General features: G+C 43.0%; 1 protein-coding gene across 2 annotated transcripts; it reads left to right on the top strand.

Annotated features, from left to right (window-relative positions):
- Positions 1 to 237: 237 nt before the first annotated feature.
- Positions 238 to 26,966, top strand: CNN3 (calponin 3). 2 transcript variants are annotated; one of them, XM_065873851.1, is made up of 7 exons: positions 238 to 526; positions 20,737 to 20,858; positions 21,066 to 21,132; positions 21,944 to 22,081; positions 22,430 to 22,546; positions 24,601 to 24,747; positions 26,108 to 26,966. In XM_065873851.1, the coding sequence occupies exons 1-7, from the start codon at positions 470 to 472 to the stop codon at positions 26,447 to 26,449; spliced, it is 990 nt and encodes a 329-aa protein (XP_065729923.1). In that variant the 5' UTR covers positions 238 to 469; the 3' UTR covers positions 26,450 to 26,966. The 2 variants fall into 2 exon arrangements, with proteins under 2 accessions (XP_065729923.1, XP_065729929.1); XM_065873857.1 differs by lacking the exon at positions 21,944 to 22,081 and having other exon boundaries at positions 470 to 526; positions 26,108 to 26,449.
- Positions 26,967 to 27,424: the final 458 nt, after the last annotated feature.

Here is a 27,424-nt window from a genome sequence, read left to right as displayed (position 1 = left end):
TGGCCTCCGCCTGCGCTGCCCCGTCCGCCGGATCTGGAGGAGGGGCAGCCTCGCCGTGGGCCTGTATGGCGTGAGGGCGGGGACGAGGTCCAGGGACCCGCGCGGGGAGGGAGCGCCGCGCCCGCCGCCCTTCAATTGGCCGCGCCGCCCCTTCGCGGGAGAGGCGGGAGGAGGAGGCCCTCCATTGGTCGGGCTAGTCGGCCAATCCCTGAAGGTCCGGAGGAGGCGGTGGGGGGCAGTTCGTGCGGGACTCCGGAGCCGACCGGGAGGCTCTGCGGGACCTCGTCCGACTGAGTAGCGGAGGCACCGCCCGCCACCCGCCGCCGACTCCGGGCGATTCCTGCGCCGCCCAGGGGAGCGAGCTCCGAGCATCTTGTGGTGCGGCCACTCCTCGGGGCCAGGAGCGGGGAAGCCGAGTGCGAGAAACCCCCGGACCAGAGCTCAGCCTCTTCCCGCCTACCGAATCATCATGACCCACTTCAACAAGGGCCCTTCCTATGGGCTCTCGGCCGAAGTCAAGAACAAGGTACGCCTGGGCAAGGGTGGGGCGGGACCCCGAGGCCAGAGGTGGGATGCAGGGCGCCGCCCAGGGGACCCTGGGACGGGGGTGGCGTGGGCACTTCGCCCAGTGCGTCTTGTCTCTGGCGGGGTTCGCGGAGAGATGTCGGGGCGGCGCGAGAGTCGCCGCGCGTCCCCGACCTATCCCCGGCTCCAAGCGCCGCCTCCCGGGCTCTCTTCTGGCTTTGTTCCAGCGCCGCGGGCCGGGACTGGCGGCGGGCGGTGGGTTCCTGGGCTCCTGGAATCCCGCAGCGCCTGCCTTCAGCTCCAGGAGCGGGTCTGCGGCTGCAGGACGCACCCTTCCGGGAAGGGGGCGCTCCTGCGTGGTCATTCGCCCTTAGGTGGGGTCAGTCCGCGCGGCTGGGGACCCAGCAAGAAGCCTTCGCCACCCGCTCCGGCCCGGGCTCCTGGCGGACCCTGAACCTCTTCGCACTCCAAACCCCAGGCCGAATTCACGTGCGCGAGTAAAGTTAGGCGGTTACGTGGCCAAACTGGGTCCCCCATTGTTCCTCGCCTCTTCCCGGGTGGGAGACCGCTGAGCATCCCACGCACAGACCTCAGGGACCACCGGAAGAACGGGAGCCGTCCAGAACCCTTCACGGTTGTCGAATACCGGTGCCAATTGCTGCTGCTTCTACGGGAAGCGGAGACAAAGCCTGAGTGCGCCGCTTTGGGAATATCTGCTGTAGACTTGAGATTTATTTTTATAAAACACTGAGAAGTTTGTAGTACGTTAGACTTCAACGATATCAAGGAAATCTTTGTGGGTTGCTTTTGTTTAGGGTTTATTTGCTGAGGCGGGCTGTAGTTTGGAGTGATTGGGCTTTGGTAACGCTCGGTTCTGCCACTTTGCCCAGCATAAGAATGCGTTGGGTTTATCTTTAGTACTTTCGGTCTGGGAAAGAGATGAGAGGCGTCCCCCTCCCCAAATCCTCTCCTTCCTTCCTCCCTCCCTGCATTCCAAGCCCATGACATCAGGGGTTTCTGGGGGGAGAGAGCAGCCAATCGGCGCGGAACTGCTCACAGAACGCTCATTGTCTCCTTTCTGCTGTTCTGGCCAAAGCGCCACAAAGGAGGGCTGCTGTGGTTTAATTCCCATTAACCTCCCGGGAGCCGAAGCATGTCAGGATTGCCACCACACCGTCCTACCGCTTGTAGAATTCACTGGCATTGTCAGAGCTGTAACATCCCAGCGTTGGGGTAGTGTACGCGCTGTGGAGTGAATTATGTAGAGGCCAAGAAGCGCACCATTGTCACACCCCAAGGGAGAATTGTGGCTCTTCTCACCCCGTTATATAGTCTCCAGATCATATTATAATTCAGTTGTTAATAAGTTCTAAACAATCTCTGAAGCAAGGAGTTGATTTTAGTCTAGGCGTCCAGAATTGAAATTTAGATCTTTTACCTTGTCAAGTGTGTTGCCCATTTTAGAAGACGATTTTCTGAACATTTTTGTAAAGAACAGAAAAGTGAGTGGTTTGTGTATGATTGATTACAAACCCCACCAATTGAAAACTTGCAGAATATTGTTCACTTCTTTTCCAAGGTTTGCAAGCGGAGCTTTAGGAATCCTTTCAGAGTACTCAGCATGTCCAAACTGCTGGATGTGATACCCTGGCCTGGCTTGTGCACATTAATTTTAATTTGCCCTTGTGATTCTTGGCTGGCAACAGTTGAGTCTCTACCTTTTGCATTGTAAATGAGGTACTGATAACTTTGGCAGTCCTTTTAGAGACTTAACTTTTCTTGGACGTTAATATCCATGTTAATTTCTTTTGGCTGACTAATGAAGCAACTTCTGCCCTTTGCCTACTTATCATTGAGCAGACTGAAGGAAATGCGTGGACTGAGGCTAGATCATTGTAATTATTATACGTTTTTAAAAATAGTAAAACCTCAGCTTTCAGAACCTTTGGAAAGTTAGTTTTAACTTTAGGTTTATATAACTGTGGGTTTATCCCTTTAAGCATCAAACCATCCTTAATAACCCCTTTCATTTATATGGTTCTTTCATACAGTATTCTTTCATAGGAAGTCTTTTTTATATATATATAAATTTATTTATTTATTTTTGGCTGCACTGGGTCTTCATTGCTGCGCGCGCTTTCTCTAGTTGTGGCGAGCGGGGGGCTACTCTTCGTTGCGGTGTGCGGGCTTCTCATTGCGGTGGCTTCTCTTGTTGCGAGCACGGCTCTAGACTCGCGGGCTTCAGTAATTGTGGCTTGCGGGCTCTAGAGCGCAGGCTCAGTAGCTGTGGCGCACCGGCTTAGTTGCTCCGCGCATGTGGGATCTTCCCCGACCAGGGCTCGAACCCGTGTCCTCTGCTTTAGCAGGCGGATTCTCAACCGCTGCGCCACCAGTGAAGCCCCATAGGAAGTCTTTTGATCTCAGCAGTAGAGCAGACCTCCGAGGATTCCTGGGATTATCCAACATTTACAGATCAGGATGCTGAAGCTCAGAAAGATGGGATTTGCTCAAGATCACAGAAAAATGTTGGAATATTCTAAGAATTTTAACTCTGTGAAATCTTAGTTTAGTGAGGTACTTAGGGATGTTCTGCTACATGTCACTATTGTCCACCCTCCTCCCTGCTATTTTTACTGTTCACCTGTCAGTTCCTGGCATCATGATTATTCATTTAATGCTGTTTTAATCTCTTCTGGGCTTGGAAATCAAATATCCATGTTTGCTAGTCCTTTGTATGAGATACTGCATTTCATTTGAGGGCTCAGAACCACCTGATTGAGTGGGTCTGTGGAACATGATCTTTGTCATTGCTTGGTTTGGACACCTTTTGATTTCTTCCTGCTTTTTCTTTATGTATTGCATAACTGATATGTTGCTTAAATATTAATTTTTTTTCTTAAAACCTCTTTAACAAAGTGGGGGGAGATAGTGGGGAATGGACCTTGGAGTGATGCAGATGTGGGTTCTAATCCCCCTTCTGCCACTTACTGCCTTGAATGATGTTGGGCAAATTATTTGGTATTTCTGTCCTAGTTTCCTAATCAGTAAAATGGGGGAAGTGATAGTTACCACCTCTAAACTCTGCATTGTTGAGATGTATCTGGCTTGCAGTAAGTACTCAATGACTATGTTGTGGCTATCAGTTCTTAGTTAATAGAAAACTAGTATTGGTATTATATTTCTTAGACTTGTATGTCACTGCCTCTTTAAGTATTCCATTTCTATTAAAAAAACCTTTGGTCTTTTTATATTTGAATTGAGGAAGTATTTGATCTTAGATAGTTTTAATTGGTAAAATTTCAGGGAAAAGTCAGTAAATTTAAGATACTTGTTTGATAAGATAGTAATACCTGGTAGAACATACAAACTTACTTTTTTTTTAATAGGCAAGAAGATGTTTCAAAACAGCCTAAAAAAAGTAGAATCCTTCAGCCTGCGATATAATCAATATGTCTCTAATGACAAGAAAAGGATCATAACTTGAAATCTACAAAGACTATAATGGAGTAGAAGGTCAGGGAATATATAGAAGCTGGTGTAGATAGTTCAGTGAGGGATGGAAACACTCGTAAAGTAGTAAGGTCTTACATGTATCACACAGGTTACGCCAGGCCCTTGACTGCATCTTGGGGACCAAAGGTAAATACCTCTGTGCCTTATAAGCCATGGAAACATGACAGGTCCCAAAAGGAAGCACAGCATTTCCTGACACTTGGCTCTGAACAAGATGTTGGAGTCAGGTACTTTCTTGTAGAGCTGAGGATGCAGTGAAGCATACCCTCACCCGTCTTAGAGCACATGCTGCCGGGAGCTTTCTTACAGGTCTCAGGGAACGTGGAGGAAATTAGTTGTGGGGTGGGAGTGGGTGGAGCTGAAATGATCTTACCTGGGCACGTTTCTTAGGAGGAGTCTAACTGAGATACTAAGAAGAATGGAATTGGAATGCACATTCTAACAGTTTCTGCTCCCAGGGAATGTCTGATTTGAGCAAAGTAACTTCTCACAGAATCTTGGTTTCAAAATGGTATCCCTCAACAGATAAAAACCATTTTGGAAGGCTAATAAGCCTTTTGAAGTCTTTACTAAAATTGTAAGTCATTGAAGAGTAAGTTAAACAATCATATAGTAATAATTAAATAGGACCAAATGTCCCATGAGGCCATGCCGGCCTACCAGCCCAGTGCCACAACCGGTCTGCTCTGTGGATCAGAGTAACCCCAGGGTGTCTGTGGACTCCTGTTGTAAACTGTATCCGAAGATAGTCTGCCTTGTTTTCTGCTAGAGGAACAGAAGCATGGTAAAAATGTATTGATGGGTTTAGCTTTAGCTTTTTTTTTTTTTAACTTTACAGTTCAGAAATAGGTTTTCTAAGATTTTTTTCATGTGGACCGTTTTTAAAGTCTTTATTGAATTTGTTACAACATTGCTTTTTTAAAAATTAATTTATTTTTGGCTGCGTTGGGTCTTCTCTAGTTGTGGCGAGCGGGGGAGGGAGGCTACTCTTCATTGCAGTGCACGGGCTTCTCATTGCAGTGGCTTCTCTTGTTGTGGAGCACCAGCTCTAGGTGTGCAGGCTCAGTAGTTGTAGCTTGTAGGCTGTAGAGCACAGGCTCAGTAGTTGTGGCGCATGGCCTTAGTTGCTCTGCGGCATGTGGGATCTTCTCGGACCAGGGCTTGAACCTGTGTCCCCTGCATTGGCAGGTAGATTCTTAACCACTGCGCCATCAGGTTTTGGTTTTTTGGCTGCAAGGCATTTGGTATCTTAGTTCCCCGACCAGGACCAGGGATCGAATCCTCACCTCCTGCATTGGAAGGTGGAGGAAGTCTTAACCACTGGACCGCCAGGGAAGTCAGTCCCCAGAAATAGGTTTTTAATTCAGAACTTTTTGTTTATTGTTTCTTTCCACCAGCAATAAGATCTCGGTCTTATTCACTGATGAGATATATCAAGATCTATATTTTAGACTATAACTTGGCACATAGTAGATGCCCAATAAATATTTGCTGATTTAATGAATTTACCCATCAGGAATAGATTTTACCATCTCTAGAAACTGGAAAGTAACCATATTTGACAAGTCTGTGTAAAGGAATTCTGTGGTACAAGTGTGATGTTTTTGAAGGACATGGTGATTTTTATAGTTTGCTTTTCTTGAGCAGTTTCTTTTATTAGTTAATATTACACTGAAAATGTATCAGTAAGATAATTCCTTCTTTGTTGCTGAAGTTCCTTCTTAGACTCCCAGATTAGGGAGGAACAGTAGAGGCCCCTTCTGCAAGGCTCTGTCAGATGCATCTCCCAAAAGACCTCCTTCGAAGTGGCCATTAAGCCTGCCAGGGTACTGTGCTCCTCCAGGTAGGGATGTGCCATTGTGGTTTGCCTGCTTTTTTGGTTTGTTTTCCTGTCTTGACCAAAGCAGTTAAAGCAATAGACAGTTTGCTGAATTGAGAAGAGGTACCATGCTACCTTCTTTAAAAATACTCAGACTTATTTACTCTGGAATAAGTAATGGGGATCATTATCAAGCTCTCTATCCTGTGATCTACAGCTTTTTACACTCTTTCCTTTGCCTCTGTTCTTTAAGAGTCCAAAAATAAGCTTGACAGCGAAGATCTTGCTGCCACCATCATCAAGCAGAGGCATAGCCTCTATTTCCCTGTGCCTTTTCCCCTTCCATTGGAATCGTGAGGTTAGTGTCTTTTCACTTAACAGTATATGGGGAACCACAGTTAATACTATGTTACATTAAAAAAAATTTAAAAAAGAAGAAGAAGCAGCACAGTTGGTTTTTCAGCCAATTATGACCATTATATCTAAGAGAGAGAGGAAATGTTTATTTCTCGTCTCGATAGGACTAGGTGGTGGAAAGGAGCTTGTTCTTAGAATTTTCTGCAAGTTTCATTTTCTTCTAGGCATTAGCCTTCTATAGCATATACCACATGCATTGGCTTTCCTTAACTCTGAACTTGTAGCCACGGTGGGCTCTTAGCTATTATTCATATGTACTTGTGCTCAAGTTTTTGTTAAGGGTTTTTTGAGCCTGGGGTTGATCCACACTGTTTGTGGGCCCTGAAGCTTATATAGTTTAGGGTTTATCATTACAAAAAGTACAAAAGAATTTTGCACATTTTATAAAAATATGACCATGGGAATCTTTGTGAACTTGAAGATGTCAGGTAGGTCCCCTCTAGGTTCCTCTCAGTGAGAAAGTAGAACCTGGGGGCCTTGGAGACTGACTGGGTTGTAATCTTGGTTCTGCCTCTTACCCTGTGACTTTGGGCCAATAACCTGTCTGTGTCTCATCTGTAAAATGAGGATGTGCTAGTTCCTACCTTTATAGGGCTTTGGGGAGAAATAAGCAAGATAGACAATCCACGTAATGTGTTTCAAATAATGCCTAGAACCAAAAGTACACATTATGTAAATGTTAGCAATTGTTCCATTTTGCTCTGCTGGGTAGGTTCAGTCCCGTGTTCTCCTGATTAGTCTTCTAGATTTTGAGATTATCGCCAGGACTTGGACATTCAGGCACGAATCTGTTTGTATCTGAATGAGGCTTCTGGCAAATAGGGGACTAAGGAGCCAAGCAGTACCTCTCGATTTCACTTCTGTGTCAGGACTGTGATCTGCCCCCAGAGTCCTGATCCAAGCCTCCTACCCCGGCAGCCTGTGATGCATTCCTGCAGTGAAATCCTGGGGTCTCTCTCCCTGTTCTCACTCTGTCCACATTGCCCACAGGGCCACGGACTAATGTGTAGAGCTAGAGGCCTTGTTTTTTGGGCGTGCCATTACTTGGGTTTTTCTTCCTAAGAAGTCGATTTCTGTTAGACAAGACACATCTTTCATTTCTTGGTTCAGACAGGGCTCGTATTCCTCCACAGTGGACTGATAAACATATTTACCTTGTAGTGTTGTCACTGGAGGCCTTCAGTTTTAAATGGTCTTTGCAAGGATCTACCTAGACCTGTGTGGACCTGAAGCAAGTCCATGAGTAGAGAAGCCTAATTCCTAGCTTTCCCCCGGGTGGTAGGGAGGGGACCTCTTCAACATCTTCCTTCCTCCCAGGACCAGGAAGCTTCAGGGTGTGAGCACGGGCACTGTAGGGCGGGCACATCTGCAGTGGGAAGGTCAGGAATTAGGGATGTGAGTGCAGAGAAAAGAGAAGGCCCTCTGGGCTGGGAAGGACTCTTCTGGGCAAGTCATAAGCTAAGCATTTATGGCCCTTTTCCTCTCTTCCCCCACACATTTTCTAGGGGATCCTAGCTGCTGAGTGGTGGCTAGGCATGCTGGCTATGATATCATTGTTGTTTCTTCTCTCCCCTTCTCAAATGTTTGCACACTAAACTTTCATTATCTCAAGCCTCTCTGCCTGCTTAGCGCTGCAGAAGACTCTACAAATGGATAGAGTGCTTTATCATTGCAGTTTTCCCTCCTTCCTTTCGTTTCACGTGGGAGGAAATAGAGAAAATAATCAATACCATGTGTAGTGAGTCTCTCATCATTCAAACATGTGATTCTACTTTGGATGCAAAAATAGCAACAGCAATCATACTTATAATCGAGTATAGAAATTATACTTATATTAAATAGCATATTTTGAGCTTGTTGGAGTCCTTAGCAGCTGAGCTGGAACCTTAGGGCTGCTCTTCAGAGTCCACACACAGCCAGATCTCTCCCCCTGAATGGACATGCATTTGTCTCTTCTTTTCCCTTTCTTCAGAGGCCTGGATGTTGAATAAACCCCTGTCCCCCAACCTCACCTCGGCCACACACACACACACACACACACACACACACAGGCGTGGGCTTTGCCAGTCAGGCTTTCGTTCCTAAATTTCTTCCTCTGTGGGCTTCGTTTTTCCATTTTCTTTTCCTCCTTTCAGTGACAGCTCTGCTATTGACATCCTCTTCTGCAGTCAGTCTTACAGCATTTTCTAAAACATGCGTGCGGTAGGAAGCTACTTTTTATAGGGGCCAGGGGAAGAATTAAAGTCTGAGGCATCTCTGCCAAATCTCTTACTGTGAACTTTTGAACCATGCTGGCAACGCCCTTTGAGACTACAGATTCCGGGGCTGGTTTGAATCAAAGCCGCAGCAAGTTCACGGTGTATCGGTCTGCTACAGTGATGGTGGTGGTGGTTACTTTTGGTTGCACTCTCATTTCTCCATGAGTTGGAAGGACTTTATGTTAAGCCACAGTGTCTAAGGCACCACCCTGTTCCTGGTTCTTGATCCTCTGTCTGCAAGCCTGTGCTGTATTCTCTGTGTATAGCTTAGAGTTCCTATCTCAGTTCGGTTAGAGGGCTGGGGTGAGTGGGAGAAGGTCCAGTGTGGAAAAGCCTTAGACTTCGGAGCCAGACCTGGGTCCGAGTCCCTGCTGAGCCCATGACCATGGACAGGTCATCTCGGCATGAAGATGATGCATCTACCTTGGGATGCCATCTTCCTTGCCTGTGAGAACCTCCTCTCTTTTTTGATCCTTATTTTGTGAATGAAATATTTGTCAGGAAGAATGCAAACCGTACCAAAATACAAAAGTAGAGAAGTGAAAGCATCCTGCATCCCTTACGCCTACCCAACTGCTTGTACAACTTTAAATATCATTTGAACATTTTAGAAAGTGAATTATAGTTTATTGTGTGGATTTCCACTATGTATTTATTCATTACTTCCCTACTGGTGGATATTGTCCTAAAACGTACTTGTGTGGAAAAGTGTGTAAGTTTTGACCTAACATTTAAATGTGTTTATAGGTATTACCAACTTGCTATCTAAACAGTTGTATAATTCCCACCAAAGGTTCAGAAGAGAAGGAAGATCTCTTCTTGACGTAAAGAAAAAAGAAAACTATCAAAGCAGCCTTGTCAAAATTCAAGTCACTTGCTTTAGTTCTTTATTTTCAAGCCTTGGGTCAGTGACATTTGTGACCCCTATGCCATCTGTCACCCCCACCAGACTCAAGTGGGAGTTGGCAATGAGATGAGGCCAAAGAATGGGGCGAGGGCAACTCTTATAAATTATATGATGAGATAAATTTTTAAATAGAAAGCTCAGAAAGCATCACAATGATCTCTTATCAAAATAGCTATCAAATAGTAGTATCAAGTAAATGGTTTTTATGGTATATTGGATTTGAAAGAGGAAATCTTTCTAGTATCTGGACAGAAGTGGCCAGCAAAGTGTAGATAGAAGGTTAGGGGTGGACATTTATTGAGTTCTTAAGATTTATGTAAATTAAGTCATTGATTCTTCTCAGCACCTCCTGATGGAAGCGCTATTAATGATCTCTGATTTACTGGTGAGGAAACTGAGGCATGGTGGAGATGGAATTCTAAACAGAGCATTCAGTTTCCAGAGCCCACGCCCCTAACCATTTTAATTTGAGGCCAGAACTCGGGGAATCGGCATCTTTCAGGGGAGGAGGAGAAGGCAGACCAGAGAGGGAAGCTCCAGGTCCTTTAACAAGAAGCCAGAGGGAAGAGAGATGGGAGGGGGCCCCAGGAGTACTGCAGAGAGGCCAGGAAGAGGAAACAGGCCACTGGACTTGGCCCCAGAGAGATCACTGGTGACCTTTTAAGAGATTGTTTTCAGTAGAGCAAATTTCCGGTGGGGGTTAGGAAGGAGTACTAAGTGAGGAAATGGAGAGGTTTGTCTTGAAATAAAAGAGAAACAGGACAGTGTTTGAGGCTGGCAGCAGGTTCAAAGATGTGCTTGTTTCAGACAAGATAGGGGGTGGTAGTCTGTGCCCACTGATGGACCAAATAAAGGAAGGGCTCGATACGCATGGTGGGTGGGAGCAAAGCAGCAAAGAAGCTTCTTTGCCCTGCAAAGTTGGGAAAGGAAAAGGAAAAGGACCAGGAAAACAGAACTGAGGTGGATAAGACATCCCCTTTTCTGTTGCAAGTGCTGTGTTCCTCTTCTCATGGAACCACTGATGTATGATGGTGTGTGCAGCCAGGGGTAGGATGAGAGGGTCCAGGCCAAGGCCTGCTCGTGGAATACGCTGTTGATTCAGTTGCTTCTCTCTGCTGAGTACTGCTGGGGCCCCTTTGCAGCCTGGGTACTGCTGTCTCCTCAGTCCCTCGGCCCTTGACCTGGAAAGGATGCGAAGCTGGGCTTATTTTGTTCTTTGTGCTTGGGTGTCCCCTAGCAAGCCTTCATGACATCATGTCCAGGGGACCTTGGTGTTGCGGTGCAGCAGGGTGCAGTGCTTCCAGAGACACTCACTTTCTCCCCACACTTCTGTGCTCTCAGATGACATTACAATCAGGTAAAATGTGGAGTTAGTTTTTACTGTTGAGATGTGGAGAGTAGCATGTGACCTCACTGAAATTTCACACCCTCTAGTTTTCATTGGGGAGAAAACAGCAGTGATATCTAGCACAGTTAATACCTCTGTAAGACTCCATTGAAATCTCTCTAGCCAGCATCTATCCTACATTTAAAAGGAGATGTTTCAACTCTGTTCTTCGCTGGTTGGATAAAGCCATCTCGCCTATGGGCAGACTCAGCTGTAGTAAGCAGAAGAGGGTCCCCAAGAGGAGCTCCAGATGTACTGAAAGCTGACTGAGATGCTGGGATCTGTTCCTCCTTTGGCCTCCTTTCCACCCTCGTCTCATCAGTAGTTCAGAGTCAGGGGGCAATGTGTGTTTTGACTCTGTTCTGGGGTAGACAGCTGGGAGCACTTGGATGAATGTGGTCAGCGGTCTGGGAGCGGAAAGGGTTTCCCAGTTCCAGAGAGATGAGTTTACGGTTGACACTTGGGACAGTGGGGGTGGATTTCATGCCTTCTTCCTCAGGTCATAATGGCCTCTGAGACTCATCCTGTGAAGCAGACTTGCCAAGTGATCGATGAGGAATGAATAGACATTCCCAAGCTACTGCCATAATTCTCCTTGTAATTATGGAAAAAGAAAGGAAGATTTTTCAGTGCTATTCACATGCCCAACTCAGATTATTTAGGAGGCATCTAGAGTCCTGCTGAGGAGACAAGTGTTGAAAACCTGGATAGCAGCAAAAAATCTGGTGGATACCTGCAAATACTGTGATGAGTGAGGTGTAGACCCTTAAATATTCTAGAGGTGAGGCAAAGCAAACAAAAACTTGAAGAGCATCTCTGTTTTCCTTTATCTCTGGGGGCTCTCGTTCCCCTTTCTGCAAGATCGCTACAGTGACATAAAATTCAAGACCCAGCCGGCCTCCTTCCCGAGTGAGAGGATGTCCTCCAGCAAGCTTTCTCATGGGTCTCCTTCCCACCGTTGCTACACTGGCACACGTGCTCTCTCCACTCCTGTGTGCCTCTCTGGTCGGCTCCCTAGGATTTCTTCGTTTTTATCCGTCGTCTGCCCTATGTGTGGCATTCAGAATTTCTGTGTGACTTCCATCTAAGTAGTTAGATGGTACTAAACTGTTTCTCCTGCCCCCAAAGTCCCTTCTAGGCCATATGTAGCCATTCCTGGCTGACCAGTCTCTCATGATAGGCTGTGTATGATTCTCCTAATCTTTTCTGCACCCAGTTTGCTGCTTCTCAAAACTGATGCCAGTTTGTAAATGTCCCATTTTAGAGTGTGGCCCACAGAATTGACTGCTAGGTTACAGTGGGATTATTAACTAGCTCCTTTGTTTGACTACAAAGCACTAACTCATTCTCTTTTGATCAATGCCATCACCTGGTGAGGTGGTTCGAAGGAGGATTCCAATCCTTGCTTTGGCAAGTTGATTTTCTGAGTCTAGAGGTGACTAATTGCCTAAGATTTTATAGTTCACATACTCCTCTCACACCTGTTTCATTTAAATAATTCTTTCCTTGATTACCTCATGAGGCTGTTTCCATCAAACAAATAAGATGAGCAATAGTATTTTATAAATAATTGTAGACCTGTGCAGACCAAGATAGCATTAGCTTTTTTAGGCTCACTGAGTAAGCATTACTAGTTAGTTCTAGAACGTTGGACAGGATCTTACATATATCTTGAAGAATTTGTTTATTAAGCTAGGATCTTTCTGAATCTTGTTTCTTTTTAACTATTCCCAATTTATTTTTTATAAGTTTATTAAGTATGCCCAATAGTTTCAGATTGTTAGCTACCAGAACAGAAGAGCACAGATCTAAATCTAAGCCTCCGGGTACACATCCCTAGGAGCTCCTCCTACCTTGACGTAGATCAGCACAGTGGGCATGGTTGTTCCTTCTGACCAGGCCCTACTTCTAGGGTTACGAAACTGGACTTCAGGAGTGCCATAGACATAAGGGACTTTTATCAGAAAGTAAAACAGATATGTCCCTAGTGATCCATCTAAGATGAGATCTCGGAGATGTGACGCCCATAAAAACCGGGCATTCAAATGCAGATGCCTTTCCGTAACAAGAGAGATCTTTAGATCTGTGGCATTTCCCTAGTCTGGTAATACTATCGGTAAATAAAAAATCATTTACTGAGTACCCGCTATGGGTCAGGCATGGGCTCTAGGGGTAGAAAGATGAATGAAGCCTGTTTTGACCTCAAGAAGACATAGGCAGGTGTTCTTGGATATGCCTCACATACCTACCCTGGCTCCTGGTGATGACTACCCTGCCCCCCACCCCGAGTGCACACCCTCTCTCTGTAGTCCACTCGAATATGACAGCCAGGTTCTTCAGCCTGTAGTGGAGACACCCTTGGCTTCGGGTGGGAGTGGGGAGGAGTGGGCCCCTCTCTAGGTTCCTGTTACTACTGTTTGCCAAGATTTCTCACATTGTGAGCTATTCAATGTGCACATCTTTATTAATCATTATTTCTGAGTCTAGATTTTTCTGGGAATCCAGCCTCTATGATTACTTCCTCATTGTTTAAGTTTCAACTTTCAAAATCCACCTTTAACTATGTATGTTCTAAGCTTTGTAGTCTGATGGTCATTTTCTAAATAGAGAAGACAAAGTTGACCTATTGTTTCTGCATTTTTCCTACCATTTGTTAGTTACAGTATTTGCTTTAGACACTGGACCAACTCCTCTTAAGTTATTTTAACATCTTTCATTTCTTGTTAGTTTCACAATATTCATACATTGAGTCATAGTATCGTTGTATTTATTTGACTATACATGTTTGGAGGGAAAAATTTGCTGTTACCTTGATCTGAAGATGTGGCCGTACCTCTCAGAGAAGGGCCAACATTTAAAATGCCCTTAGACGTCACTCTGGTTTACCCCAGGCAGATGTGATTTTCTCTAGTTTTGGAATATATAGTCATTTCCTCTCAAATATTTAGTAAGTTCATGCCATAGAATGAGTCTCAGATTCTATAGTGAACTTGAAGAAGGCACGCAATCTACCTTCACATAAATGTAAAGTGATCTTCTCTAGAATTCCTACCCCCTACTCCCCGTAAAATACAAACCCACTTTTAAATTTTTTAATTAAAAATTTTTTTCCAGTTTAAAGAAAAAATATATATTAAAAATACAATTGATCTCTGATCCCATTCTTTCTTCCCTGTAGAAACTGCTGTCTTACATTTGGTATTTACTATTCCCACAGGATCTGATTTTAATCCAGTGTTTAAAGTTGATGATAGTAGACTGAACATTTGTACTAGCTACTTCTTTTTTTTTCTTTAATTTTATACTTTTTATTATTATTTATTTTAAAAGTTAAAAAAATTTTATACAGTTTTTAAATGTTCCTTTCCATTTACAGTTTTTACAAAATATTGGCTGTATTCCCCATGTTGTACAATACATCCTTGAGCCTATCTTACACCCAGTAGTTTGTACCTCCCACCCCCAACCCCTAACTTGCCCCCCCCCATAACTACTAGTTCTCTATGTCTGTGAGTCTGCTTCTTTTTTGACAAACTTACTTTAAAAAAAAAGTTACTTCATCTCTTTCACCAGCAGTAATCTGGAAGAGAATGAGAATTTGGGATGCAAACACAGGCAGGAAGGAGAGTGGAGATGTGTGGTGGTGGGAACAGACAGTGGGGATGGGCAGTATCTGAGGTGAGCCTGTTGGTGGTGGAATGCTTTTTGAATTGTAGACAGTAAAGGGAACAGGTTGCGGTGGGGTTTGGTTCATACCAGTTCCGTACTCAAGCTGATACAAATGGCGAGTGTTAATTCTGAGGTGTGTCAGGCACTGAGATGGGCTTCCTCCTCACAATGGCCCTGGAAGGAAGGAGACAACTTGCAAGAAATGAGGTCACCAGGGTTAAGTTACTTACTTATGTCACTCTGGAACTGGGAACACAGTTTTTGGAAGTTTTTGAAATTTGACTTCAAAGCATGTGATCTTTGGTTTGTTGTATCCCCAACGTGAATACTTAAAACTTTGCAAAGGTATTTTACATGTTTGGAGGATCTGTTGGGGGAAGGGTTTAAGGTAGGTCAACCCTGTTAAAGCCTGTTCATTCTCTTGCATGAGATATCAACAAGGACAAGTGATAAAGCAAAGGAAGGGAAGCGGCATCTTGATATTTCAGATGGAAATTTACCATTCGTTTCTTGTTTGAGTCTGTTGTGGACCCAGTCTTTCTAGTCTCCCCTTATTTTAAATACCTACTTTATTCTTTTCTTGACAAATAACACACCTTATTTAATATTTGTCTCTTTCCACTAGAATGTCAGCTTTTAGGACAGAGACTTTTTGCCTTTGAACCATGCTTGTTACAAAGTGGCCATTTGAATGAAGGACAAAAGGAAGGAGTAATGCAGAAAGAAGTTGAAGGAAGAAACCAAGACACACAAGGATCACTTGAAAGAGAGGGAAGCTGACACTGAATATGATTTTACTCAGAGAGTTTGGGGTAATGCTGGACTATTCTGGTGGCTCAGAGTGGCATCTAGTGAGAATTCAGGCACGACTGACATTTGGGGGACACTCTTGTAACCACCAGAGACAGTAACCTGTCTGTCTGCTTCAGGTTTTAACGACTGCTGGGATAAAAAAAGTATTGTGGGAAGGAGTATAGAGGAAAGACATGTCTTAATTCTTTAGCAGACTCTACAATATCCTGGGTGTAAGCCGGCTGTCAGACAGTTCTCGTACATAAGTGATCATCACTCAGCCTCATGCCAGGTACAGCCCCCTCTTTCTACTAAATCGCGTCTTGGCCAAATGCTCCATAGAACAGTGTGGAACAGCACTGTTTGGGTCAGTTTGTGGAGATGTTTTTGAAGCTCAGTTTCCCTCATTACTCAGTATCCCCTCTTAGGGATTCTGCGAGGGAAACTTCTCAGACCTCAGTGCCAGGCAGGACTGGGCAATTCTTAACAGCCAGAAGGAGCGGGCTTTTATCTGATCTAGTGTCTCCCTTTACTGCTAGGAAGTTTAGGCCCTCAGGGCTTGTGTTGTTGAAGGGGATCTTTTTCTAGTGCTGTTTTGTACACAATTCACTTATAAGACATGTGCATGTGGTCTGGAAGAAGACTTGGCAGACAGCAAGGAGCTTACTTCTGGGGAGGTGGGAAAGGGAGTAGGATTTAGAGGAGGGGTGAAGAGAGACGTGTGCTTTTTTGCTCTGTCTAGTGTTTCGCAACTTTGTTTTCCGCATCTCTTTCCCAAAGAGCCTTTTTAGACGTTTTTCCTAATTGCCTCCTGACCGCCACCAAATTTAAAACAAAGGAACAGAGTTTGTTGGGGAGGGTCACAAATTATTGTAATATCTAAGGTGGTCTTCACTCCTTTGGGGGGGCAGTATCACCCCCACTGAGAACACGTGCTCTACATACTTATACCTGTTTAATTTTTTAAAAACAAGTGCTATGGGACTTCCCTGGTGGCACAGTGGTTGAGAGTCCACCTGCCAATGCAGGGGACACGGGTTCGAGCCCTGGTCCAGGAAGACCCCACATGCTGCAGAGCAACTGAGCCCGTGTGCCACAACTACTGAACCTGCGCTCTAGAGCCCGCGAGCCACAGCTGCTGAAGCCCACGTGCCACAACTACTGAAGACCGCGTGCCTAAAGCCCGTGCGCCGCAACAAAGAGTAGCTCCCGCTCACCACAACTAGAGAAAGCCCGCGCGCAGCAACGAACAGCCAACACAGCCAAAAATAAATAAAATAAATAAATTTATTAAAAAAAAAAAAGAGGTCCTCAACAGGTGGCCTAAAAAAATAAATAAAAATAAACAAGTGCTATTTTAGAAATCCAGAAGAAAGGCCTTTGTACTGGAGGGTGACCCCAGACTGGTGCTCTTAGCTGCTCTGAGGAGAATGCAGGGACGAGCAGAGGCTGCAGGCCCTCTGGGCATGGGCCCTGGGCTCAGAAGCACTGGATGGCAGGAGATGGTCAATCCCATCAGATGCCCTAGAGGCTTTTTTCTTAGTTTTCATTTCTTTGCTTTTTTATTGTATTTGGGGGGGGGGGAGGCGTTTGGTGAGCTTTAGCGAAAAGCCTCTGGCAGGTGTTCTCAGCGACCATACAAAAGTCATTTGCAAGTGTGTCTTGATGTGAGAAGAGTTGGGAGGCCCCACTGCAGAGAATTCGTGGGTGATTAGGCAAGGAGGCAGGGCCAGTGAGGAAGAAGGGGCTGCTGTGGACTTGAACGCACCAGGCAGAAATTCTGACATCCACTTAGGAAGGTCAAATAAAATACATCTTAAAGAACAGTAAAGAAGTGAATGTTTATAAACAACTTGGAGGAGTGATTCTTAAACAGACTGGAGTGAAATTTCCATGCGGTGTTAATGAGATAAGATTAAGTAATTTTTGAAGCTAACTTTCTTGTTCTGAGGAGGAAATGCCTGCGTTTACTTCCTGCCTGATGTTCAGTAATTAAGGCTTTTTAGATGAAAATAGTAAATAAAGTTTATTGGCCAAAGCTTACATTTATTTTTAATTGCTCTCAGTCCCTTGATTTTAAAAGATGTGTATAACAAACAACTTAAAAATAACCTGTGTAGTTAAAGAATGTAATTATGTTAGCTTGGGTTGTATTCTAGTATACATCTAAAGGAAACATGATTTCTGTATCCTATGGAGCAGAGCTGCAGGCCAGAAGCTAAGAGACAACTTGAGATAGATTTTTTTCCCTAGATGATTTTGGAGAATTTTTTTCTATTTTAATTTTGAACTTAAAAAAAAAAAGGACGGGCTTCCCGGGTGGCGCAGTGGTTGAGAGTCTGCCTGCCGATGCAGGGGACACGGGTTCGTGCCCCGGTCCGGGAAGATCCCACATGCCGTGGAGCCTGCGCGTCCGGAGCCTGTGCGCCGCAACGGGAGAGGCCACAACCGTGAGAGGCCCGCGTACTGAAAAAAACAAATAAATAAATTTTAAAAAAAGGACACATTCCTAAATCTTGAATTCTATTTAGCTGACGTGACTTCAGAAAGCTCACTTATTAGCAGTATTTGGGTAGAAAAATCCTTGCTGCTCCTTCACTTAAAGGAAAACTCTAAGTCAAAACCAATATGATGTGGAAGCATACCTGGTTTTCATTTTTAGTTTACCACCTGGTCTCTTGGCTTTGCATGTACGTGCTTAAGAATTTTTTCTGTGCATGTGCTATTACGTTAAGTCTCAGAGACGGAGTTAGTGAGCCGCCCAGAGCCCCACATATAACTAGTCAGAGTCAGGGTTTGAACCTGGGTTCATCTGAGTCCAGCCCTTGATTTTTCTTTCATCATTCCCTTGATTAGAACAGTGAACAGAGAAGATGAAAATTCTCCCAGGCGTTCCTACTTGGACATTTCATGTTAGATCTGTAATCACTCCGTGGTTTGGGGCACGGCACCGAACCTGTCAGAAACATTTTGAACAAAGGAAACATAAATACGCTTTTATGCTTTTTTGGTTGAATAAAAATAAATAAAAGTAATAAAAATAAAAAAATAAAAATGGTTGAGAATTACCACCACCACTAACCAACACCCGCCCCCCCAAGAAAGACAAAACTCCTCCAACATAACTTCTAACTCTACATTTGAAAAAATGAAGAGAAAGAATTTCTTTACAATTTTTGCTGATTGACCAAGTTATTTAACACACAGCTTAGAATGGGAGGAGACCTAGTGCCCTTATTCAGCCAGCCTTCCTGTCGTACAGACAGGAACAGGTTCGGAAGTGAGACGAATGAACCGGTGTCCCATGGCAAGATGGGGGGAGCCAGGCTATAGCCAAGGCAGAGCCCCTCCTACCCTAGCATATCGTGTTTCTTTAGATTTATTGAAATGTATCTCCTAGTTGAGAGTGCTTTGCTTTCGAAAAAAATTCAACTCACTCTTGGATACTGCTTTTCATAGCTGATGCTTAAGGAGTACTACTTCCTACTTTTCTTCCTTGCCTGTGCCTTTCTGTCTGTTTCCCCCTACCCCCACATTCATATAGAGAGAATTTTTTTCCAGCCACCTAGAACAAGACTCCAGTGTGAAAATATAGCCGTCTTAAAAATTTTCTAATGTATTATTTATCCGTTTTCTAAAGGTGCCGTAGGTAAGTGGATGCGTTTGATGTGTTGAGGAGGTACATTATCCAGGACTGTTGTCTGGGATGTAATAGGAACGATGGCTCCCTCCTGTGCACCAGAGGCTGTGAGTCCCTGTGGCAAAAGCTTCGCGCATCACTACCTCCTCCTTCCCTGTCCACACATCCAGATGCCAGTGTAACTCAGACTGGCAGGAAGTCAGAATAGATGTGCGATTTTTAGGGGTTGGGGGTCCCCGGAGCAGGAAATTAACACATTAACATTTTGCCTGATCTCTCTCATAAACTAACCTCCAAGCCAAAACTTGATCCAGGAAACATTGCACAGTGTTAGTTATCTTAACATGAAAATATAAACGCATTGAATTTCCATTTGTGATGCTGGTTAAGTAAATCTACAGCTTAAATAAATTATCCATTATTCTTCAAAGGTGTAGAGCCATTTCTCTAACTTGGAAAGCAGTGCACACGGTGAGGACTTGCTGTCTCCTTAAATGACACAGCACTTGGTGAAGTCATTTGCCCTCTGGTGAAGGCAGAGGCCCCTCCTCCACACTTGGTGGGAGGCAGGGGGAAGGTTTCCTCTGTGACTGGGGTAGACTGGAACTTGGAGGGCCTCTCCATGACGAAAATGTCCTCATGCCATCTCATTTCTTTCGGTAATTAAACCTAATCGTGTGTTACAGAAGCAAACATTTCTACTGATTACATTTCCAGCAACGCTGCAACCCTGCAGCTGACTCCTAAGCTCACCGTGATTACCGTCCCCCTGGGCATTGTCTGTGGCTTGTTGGCACTTTCACCTGTGCTAATGAGAAGAAAAATGACACATAATCTTTCCTTCTTCCCAGGTGTGTTCTTCTCCTTAATAACTCTGATTGATAAGGACTGACCCTGGGACAAGGAATAGCATAAGAACTTGAGCGTGTGATCTTTAACAGTACTTAAATTGTATTATTATTTTTTAATTGAGGTTTATGGTCTTATTATGAAGGGATCTTTCAAAACCTGTGTTTAGCAGGTAGTTTTAGCATGTATGATAGTAAAGCATCTGTGTTGGTAATGTTGCCTTTATCGTAGAATTCTGTAAGTAAAGAGTTAACAATTTTTAATTTTATTAAATGTTTGGGTGTTAGATGCAATGCTGGGTAGGTACTAAGGGTCCAAAAGTGAATCAAATGCTTTTCCTTCCTGTGAGGAGTCTAATATGATACAGACTACACATAAGCAGAATTTCAGTATTCTAGTGTAAGTACAATAATTATTACAAGGAAAGCGTGCGTGTGTGTGTGTGTGTAGGGTGCAGTGTGTATTTGGCTGAATAAAAGGCATAGAAACACCAGAGCTTTCCAGGCAACAAAACTACTAGACTGGTAGGTATTGCAATACTGTGTAAAATAGTTGGATGTATCAGAAACCTGCCAGTCTTACTCCCTCTCACTCTTTTTTGGAATGTGGTAACCGATGACTTAATCTTTAACATTTCCTGTGTATGGTGCCATATTGTAATACACTATTAGCCCCTGTCACTTCCTGTCATGAATGGGAATCTGTTTTATCTTGATCCATATTTTCTCCCCCTTAGTCCCAGCTTCCCTCCATGTGTTGCTCAAAATGTGTATGACACCTCCTTAACCAAAAACGTTTATTAGTTACTGAAGCTGTAATGGTTAGGTTCGCCAGTGAACTCCAATGAGTGTAATTTACTGCAGGTCACAGCTGTGGTCTTAATGGATCATTAAACCAGAAGAAGCCAGCAGTTCCGGGTGCTTTAGTGAAACTTCTAAAGCTAGTTAACTTGTATTTCAGATTGCTTCCAAGTATGATCATCAGGCAGAAGAAGATCTTCGCAATTGGATAGAAGAGGTGACCGGCATGAGCATTGGCACCAACTTTCAGCTGGGCCTAAAAGATGGCATAATCCTCTGCGAGTGAGTTTTGGTCCTGATGTGGCCACTCTTCCAGTCCTTTCCACAGGCCTCTGTCTTGCCCACCTTGCCAGTCCAGGGTGTCAGACCTTGATATTCTGCACATGTTTTTAATGCTTTCCTTTACTGATGTCAGAAGAACCAACGTTACATTCCAGTCCTTGTTTGTTGTTCCAATAAATATGGTATCACTTATGCTTTTCTTTTCAGACTCATAAACAAGCTACAGCCAGGCTCAGTGAAGAAGGTCAACGAGTCCTCATTAAACTGGCCTCAGGTAACATGCAAACCAGCAACCCCTGATTCCAGTCGGTTACTCTTTATGCAGTGAGAACTTGATAACAATTTTAAAACAGACATTTTAGCAGAAATTTGTGCACATGACTATATTGTTTTTTACAATGTTATTTTAATGTTTCCGTAATTACTTACAATTAGTTCTGTGATTATTAGATGTTTAGCTTAGAAGTTTTCTTATTATGTATTTAGTCTGTATACTCTCAAAGAGGATTTGACACAGCTTACACAGAGAAATACAACCTGTGGTCTAGGTCCTAGAACATAGGATAAATGAAGGAAAAAGCAAGGAATTTAACATAACAACTAAGGGTTGACTGTAGAGCACCGTATTAAAAGCACAGTCTTAGTTCATGAATGTGTATGATAAGTAAAATTGGATATTTTGTCTTGAGCATATGCTTTGAGTTATGAGGATAAACATTTAGTAACCACACATTTTTTTAATTAAAATTTAAACATAATAAATTGTGCATTAATTTTGTACCTTCTGACAGAGAAAATTCCAGCCCTGGATAGGTCAGACACAGAATTCTTTAAAACATGCAAGGATGATCTTGACTTTAAAAAACGTGACTGCTTAAAAATATTAAAAAGACCATTATGTGACCAACTATGAAAATACTCTTCCTTTTCCAGAGAGAGCTACACACACCATGTATCTGGTTGAGAATCCTTGCCAAGTAGCTTTCTGCCTGGCATCTTGTACCTAGTCATAAAGCCTTAGAATGCTAGATGATCTGAATGTCAGTATTTAGCTCCAAAAGTTGTATGCTTTTCTTTCTTTATAGTTGGAGAATATTGGCAACTTTATCAAAGCTATTCAGGCTTATGGTATGAAGCCACATGACATATTTGAAGCAAATGATCTTTTTGAGAATGGAAACATGACGCAGGTTCAGACTACGCTGGTGGCCCTAGCAGGTCTGGTACGTATATGTCTTTAATGACTGGTTAAAATATTCCCCACTATGTTGGTGATTAATTGCATCTTTGCTCTCATAGGAGTTCAGACTAGGCAGGGAGGAGCCTGTCTCTTCCGTAATTATTAGCTTTGTGGCAAGGCTGCTGACATCAGCTGCCTAGTACTGGATAGCTTAATCAGAATACTCACATTTCAGAGGTCTGGGGTGTTTTTGAATGGCTTTAGATGTGTTTTTACCCCTAGCTTGGGTCTTAAATGAAACCTTCATCTTTGGACAGTATCATTTCTTTGTTGTTCCTTCTGTAAAACTCTGTTGGCAGAATCACTAGTTAGTGTGTATATTTCCGTCTAGGCTAAAACAAAAGGATTCCATACAACCATTGACATTGGAGTTAAGTATGCAGAAAAACAAACAAGACGTTTTGATGAAGGAAAATTAAAAGCTGGCCAAAGTGTAATTGGTTTGCAGGTAAGTAATGCATTGCATATCAGTTACTTATTCAATGTCATTAATTCTTACCATGCAAAGCATTTCTCATAAGTAAGGAACAGATAGATAATACGATAGTGTATATTTGGGGATGGATCTGCGGTTTATACAATTTATGTCCATTTAAAACCCATGAGACGATGATGGTTTTAGAAGAAGCCTAAGGCGTGCCATCTGACTTAGTAATTGTTTCTCCAGGAAATGATTTTTTTTCCTAATTACATTGTCCTATTTTTTTAAGAAAATGTACTTTATAAATTCCTAAATGTTATTGACCAAATGAAGCAATTTTAGAAAACCTCAATACCATTTTTCTACCCTAGTAAAGCATGATTTATCGGTCCTGCAGAATACTTTGTTCAGTTATTTTTTTCCCTTCGTGTTGTTCCCCTGCAGAGTGTCACAAAAACACCACTGCTAAATGCCTAATCTGCTAAGGGCTTTACTGTCTGATACCTGCTGGATACAATGCCTCACTGTTGACTGAGTCTACATGAGTTGGGTTTATTTATTTATTTATTTCAGCTTTATCGGGATATAATTGACATATGGATTTATTTTTATACAGTACAAAATCATGTCAGCGGCGAGAAATTGGAAACCTGAATTTCCAGACAGTAATCAGTTGTTTAAATTGTGAGAGCTCCATAAAAGGAACTAGTAATGAAGAAAATGATACACAAGGTTCAAAGATTAAGGAAAACAAATCAGGTCATAAAATATTGGGTTGGCTAAGAAGTCTGTTTGGGGTTTTTCAGAAGATGTTACGAAAAACCCAAATGAACTTCTTGGCCAACCCAATACTATATAGTCAGTGTGATCCCAATTTTATTTTTTAAATAAACATGCATATTTTTGTATGTATATGTATGTGTATCTGGATATGTACACAGAAACATAAGCTAAAAAAGCTAGATGGTTGGGCTTCCCTGGTGGCGCAGTGGTTGAGAGTCCGCCTGCCGATGCAGGGGACACGGGTTCGTGCCCCGGTCCGGGAAGATCCCACATGCCGCGGAGCGGCTGGGCCCGTGAGCCATGGCCGCTGAGCCTGTGCGTCCGGAGCCTGTGCTCCGCAGCGGGAGAGGCCACAACAGTGAGAGGCCCGCGTACCGCAAAAAAAAAAAGCTAGATGGTTATACACAAATCTTTACAATGAATGTCTAAATGGTAGGATTTCAATGATTTTTTTCCCCTCCCTTCCTTTTTGCTTACATGTGCTTTCTTTATCTTCTCCAGTGACAGGTTTGACTTGTAGTAATAAAGTTTTCCTTTAATAAATCTTGTTTTTTAAGGAAAAAAGACCAGCAGTAGAAATGTGTCCCCAACCAGTAGAAGAACAAGGTGTACTGGTTGGTCCTGAAGCCGTGTTATTCTCAGTGGGGAATAAAAGTTAATTATTATTCCTCTGAATATTGCTAAGTTCACATTCTCCATTCTGCCCCTCTCTGACTCTGTCTAGTGACATGAGAATTAGAGGAATAAAATGTGGTTCTTTTCCCATGAAAATGTTGGTGATTTTAATGAAACTTAAGCCCTTGCTAAGCTGCCAGAGAAGACACCTGGCATTTACTGTCACATTTTATGCAAAACATGTTCGGAGTAGAAATGCATGTTGTTTAGCCAAAGATTGCTCTGTCCCTTTAAATGGCTGAAGCAGGTACCCATAAATTTGGTTATTTGCGCTAAAGAGGGTAGGGGAAAGAGTTGGAGAGGAAATTACTCATAATTCTGCCACTGTAATAACGTTTCGTGTCTGTCCTTCTCTTTCTATGTGCATATTTGTATCTGATGAATTATGTTGTGAGGCTTTACATCCAGTGAAGCTTTTGAAATTTTTCTTTTTAAAGTGAGCCCCTTGAAATTTATTTGTAAAAGCATAGATTTTGTATCTAGTTGACTGCAACCTCAGCATTGGAAGGGACTTGTCAATTGCATCCCTTCTAAGAAATCTCTTCAGTAGAACAGAAAGTTTTGTTTGTGTCATATATATTGGTGACTTCTGATAATTAGTGATTTTATTTTTAACTTAAAAGATGGGAACCAACAAATGCGCCAGCCAAGCAGGTATGACAGCCTATGGGACTAGGAGGCATCTTTATGATCCCAAAATGCAAACTGACAAACCTTTTGATCAGACCACGATTAGTCTGCAGATGGGCACCAACAAAGGAGCCAGCCAGGTAAGCAGTACCTTTTTGTACTTGTTTCAAAGAGTACAAAAGGGCTATTTAAATTCACACTTACCTTATTCTTATTAACTGAGTCCAAAGCGGTTATTTTTTGTACGAGATATATATATATATATATATATATATATATATATATATATATATATATATATGCCTTCAGGAAAGTAAGATTTGCTGAGAAAGCAAAAGAGTCAAAGGGCCTTTTCTGTAGCCACACAAGTGTGGTGTGGCCCATGGCTTTTACTGGCAGTTAGAACAGCTGGCCTTTCTACCTAACCAGAAGAAAAAGATACGTTTATTACAGTGTTCTTGTTCCAAATCCAAATGAATTGCCCATTCTAATGCTGCTTTTATTTTTGAAGAAGCCCTCAGCTAATTTGGTAGGTAAAATTATCTGGTGTTTTACAAAGAACCCTAGCTAGCATCATGGGAAATGTGTGATTCTAAGGAGATGGAAATACAGCATGGTGAGAATGCTAGTATTCCACCACCACACGAGATGGAAGTATTTCCTGTGAAGAATAAACAGATCACCAGCACCTCGCACGGTGGTGTGCACATAACCGTATCAGAGCGGGACATGTCTTACATCCAACAGGAGGAGTGGGGGTAAAGTTTGAAAAAGCTTTTCATCATGACCTCATGAGGTGTGGTGGTGGTGGTGCCCTTTATGGAATATGTCCTGCCACACGGGGCAGTGTCTCAGAGCTGCCACTCAGGTTTGCTTTTTTACCGATTAAATCTGAAAGCATGTGCTTGGCATAAGTGGAGAAATGAGGTGAGTTACAGTACCCTGAAAAGGAGGGGAGTGGGAGTAGTTGTTCTGAAATAGCTGGCTCTTTGGTGTCTCAGAGCCTTCTGAAAGACTCAAGTCCTTAAGGACTGCTCAGCATAATTTTTGTTGAATGTATTACAGACCTTTGAAATTGGTAACCTGGATAGCGTGTATGGTCATAATACGCACTCAGATGTAGCTTTCAGGTATGCCGGCATTATGCTTTGTTTTTATATTCATTATGTCCAGTCTTCTTATTCCAAAGTAGGTAGTATTGTCTCCAGTTTGCATATGAGAAACCTAAAACTAAAAGTAAGTTAACTCGTCTGAGGCCACATGGCAATTTTATAGCAGAGCAAGGATTTGAAGTAAGGGCTGACCTTAGCTCGAAAGCCAGTGAATATTGCTCTGTAAGAGAAACAACTTCAGGCTGTTTTGGTAAGCTAGCTTTACCCCTGAACCGAATGGAAGTTACTAGTGTTCACATTCGATGGCGATTTCATAATTCATAAAATACAAGAAACAAGAATAGATTTTGGCTGCTGTTTTAACTTTTATACTATGTTTTAATACCAGGCGGGGATGTTAGCACCGGGTACCCGAAGAGACATCTACGATCAGAAGCTAACATTACAACCCGTGGACAACTCGACAATTTCTCTACAGATGGGTACCAACAAAGTCGCTTCCCAGAAAGGAATGAGCGTGTATGGGCTCGGGCGGCAAGTATATGATCCCAAATACTGTGCTGCTCCCACAGAACCTGTCATTCACAATGGAAGCCAAGGAACCGGAACAAATGGGTCGGAAATCAGTGATAGTGATTATCAGGCAGAATACCCAGATGAATATCATGGCGAGTACCAAGATGACTACCCCAGAGATTACCAATATGGAGACCAAGGCATTGATTATTAGAGTCACAGAGGAGCTCAGTATTTAGCCCGTTGTTTTTATTCAGTGAGAACCAAGCTAGCCTTGAGTAATTTTTATCTTGTCTTCCTAAAACACTATTATGCTTATCGTACCTAAAGGAAATACTGCCTTACATACATTCCTTTTTCCTTTTTCTGCCTCTTCCCTAAATAGTTGCCTTTTAGTGCTGTAACAGTTAAATCCTACAGCATAACCAATAACTCACATATGAAGTAAAAAGGAATACTGTGAAAGGGGAGTACTCTTGTACAGTCAATTCTTTTATTAAAGATCTATGCATTTTTACAATCCTCTACTTAAATTGGTATTTTCAAACGATAGGAAGCTTTGTGTTTTTACAGTTTAGTATCTGGTTTCTCCATGGAAGACTAAACTTATGCTTATAGCTAAATGTGGTCTTTGCCAACTAAATTTAAGATGCAGCGTTTTAGAAATTTCTATATCAATGTTTCTACAGTGTTGTTTGCTCATTTTTAAATAAAGTCCTGATCAGTGTGCATTCGTGATTATATGTGTACTCATTCTTACCTAAGCCGACAAGATCTTTTCCGAGTGGTGTTTCGAAAGGAGCATGTACAAAGCTGGCCTGCAGACATCGGGGTCTGGGGGGTGCGTTTGCTCTTCCTGTTTGTGCCAATGTATCGATGTAGAGTTGCTCTGTTCTCTTCCACTGTATTTATTGCTGCATTTCTCAGCATAAACTTATCCCATTGTATTTTTTATAAATAAATATTTTTTTTGAACATTCCTATGAGCCACAGGCTGATTATTTTCTGGCTAACTTCCAGATGGGTAGAGTCAGATTTTTTTTTTTAAAGTATTCTTTCCCAGGTACTGTTGTTATAAGATACTTGAACATTTCTTTACTGAATCTATACACCAATGCACTGAGTACTTGAGAAGGGAGGCTTAGAAAAACCAAGGGACCTGCCCATCGCACACAGGAAATGCCAGCCG

The sequence above is a fragment of the Phocoena phocoena genome, chromosome 1, assembly GCF_963924675.1.
Source record: "Phocoena phocoena chromosome 1, mPhoPho1.1, whole genome shotgun sequence".
Classification (NCBI taxonomy): domain Eukaryota; kingdom Metazoa; phylum Chordata; class Mammalia; order Artiodactyla; family Phocoenidae; genus Phocoena; species Phocoena phocoena.
Note: the sequence above shows the minus strand (reverse complement) of the source record. Positions and strands in the feature narration are given on the sequence as shown.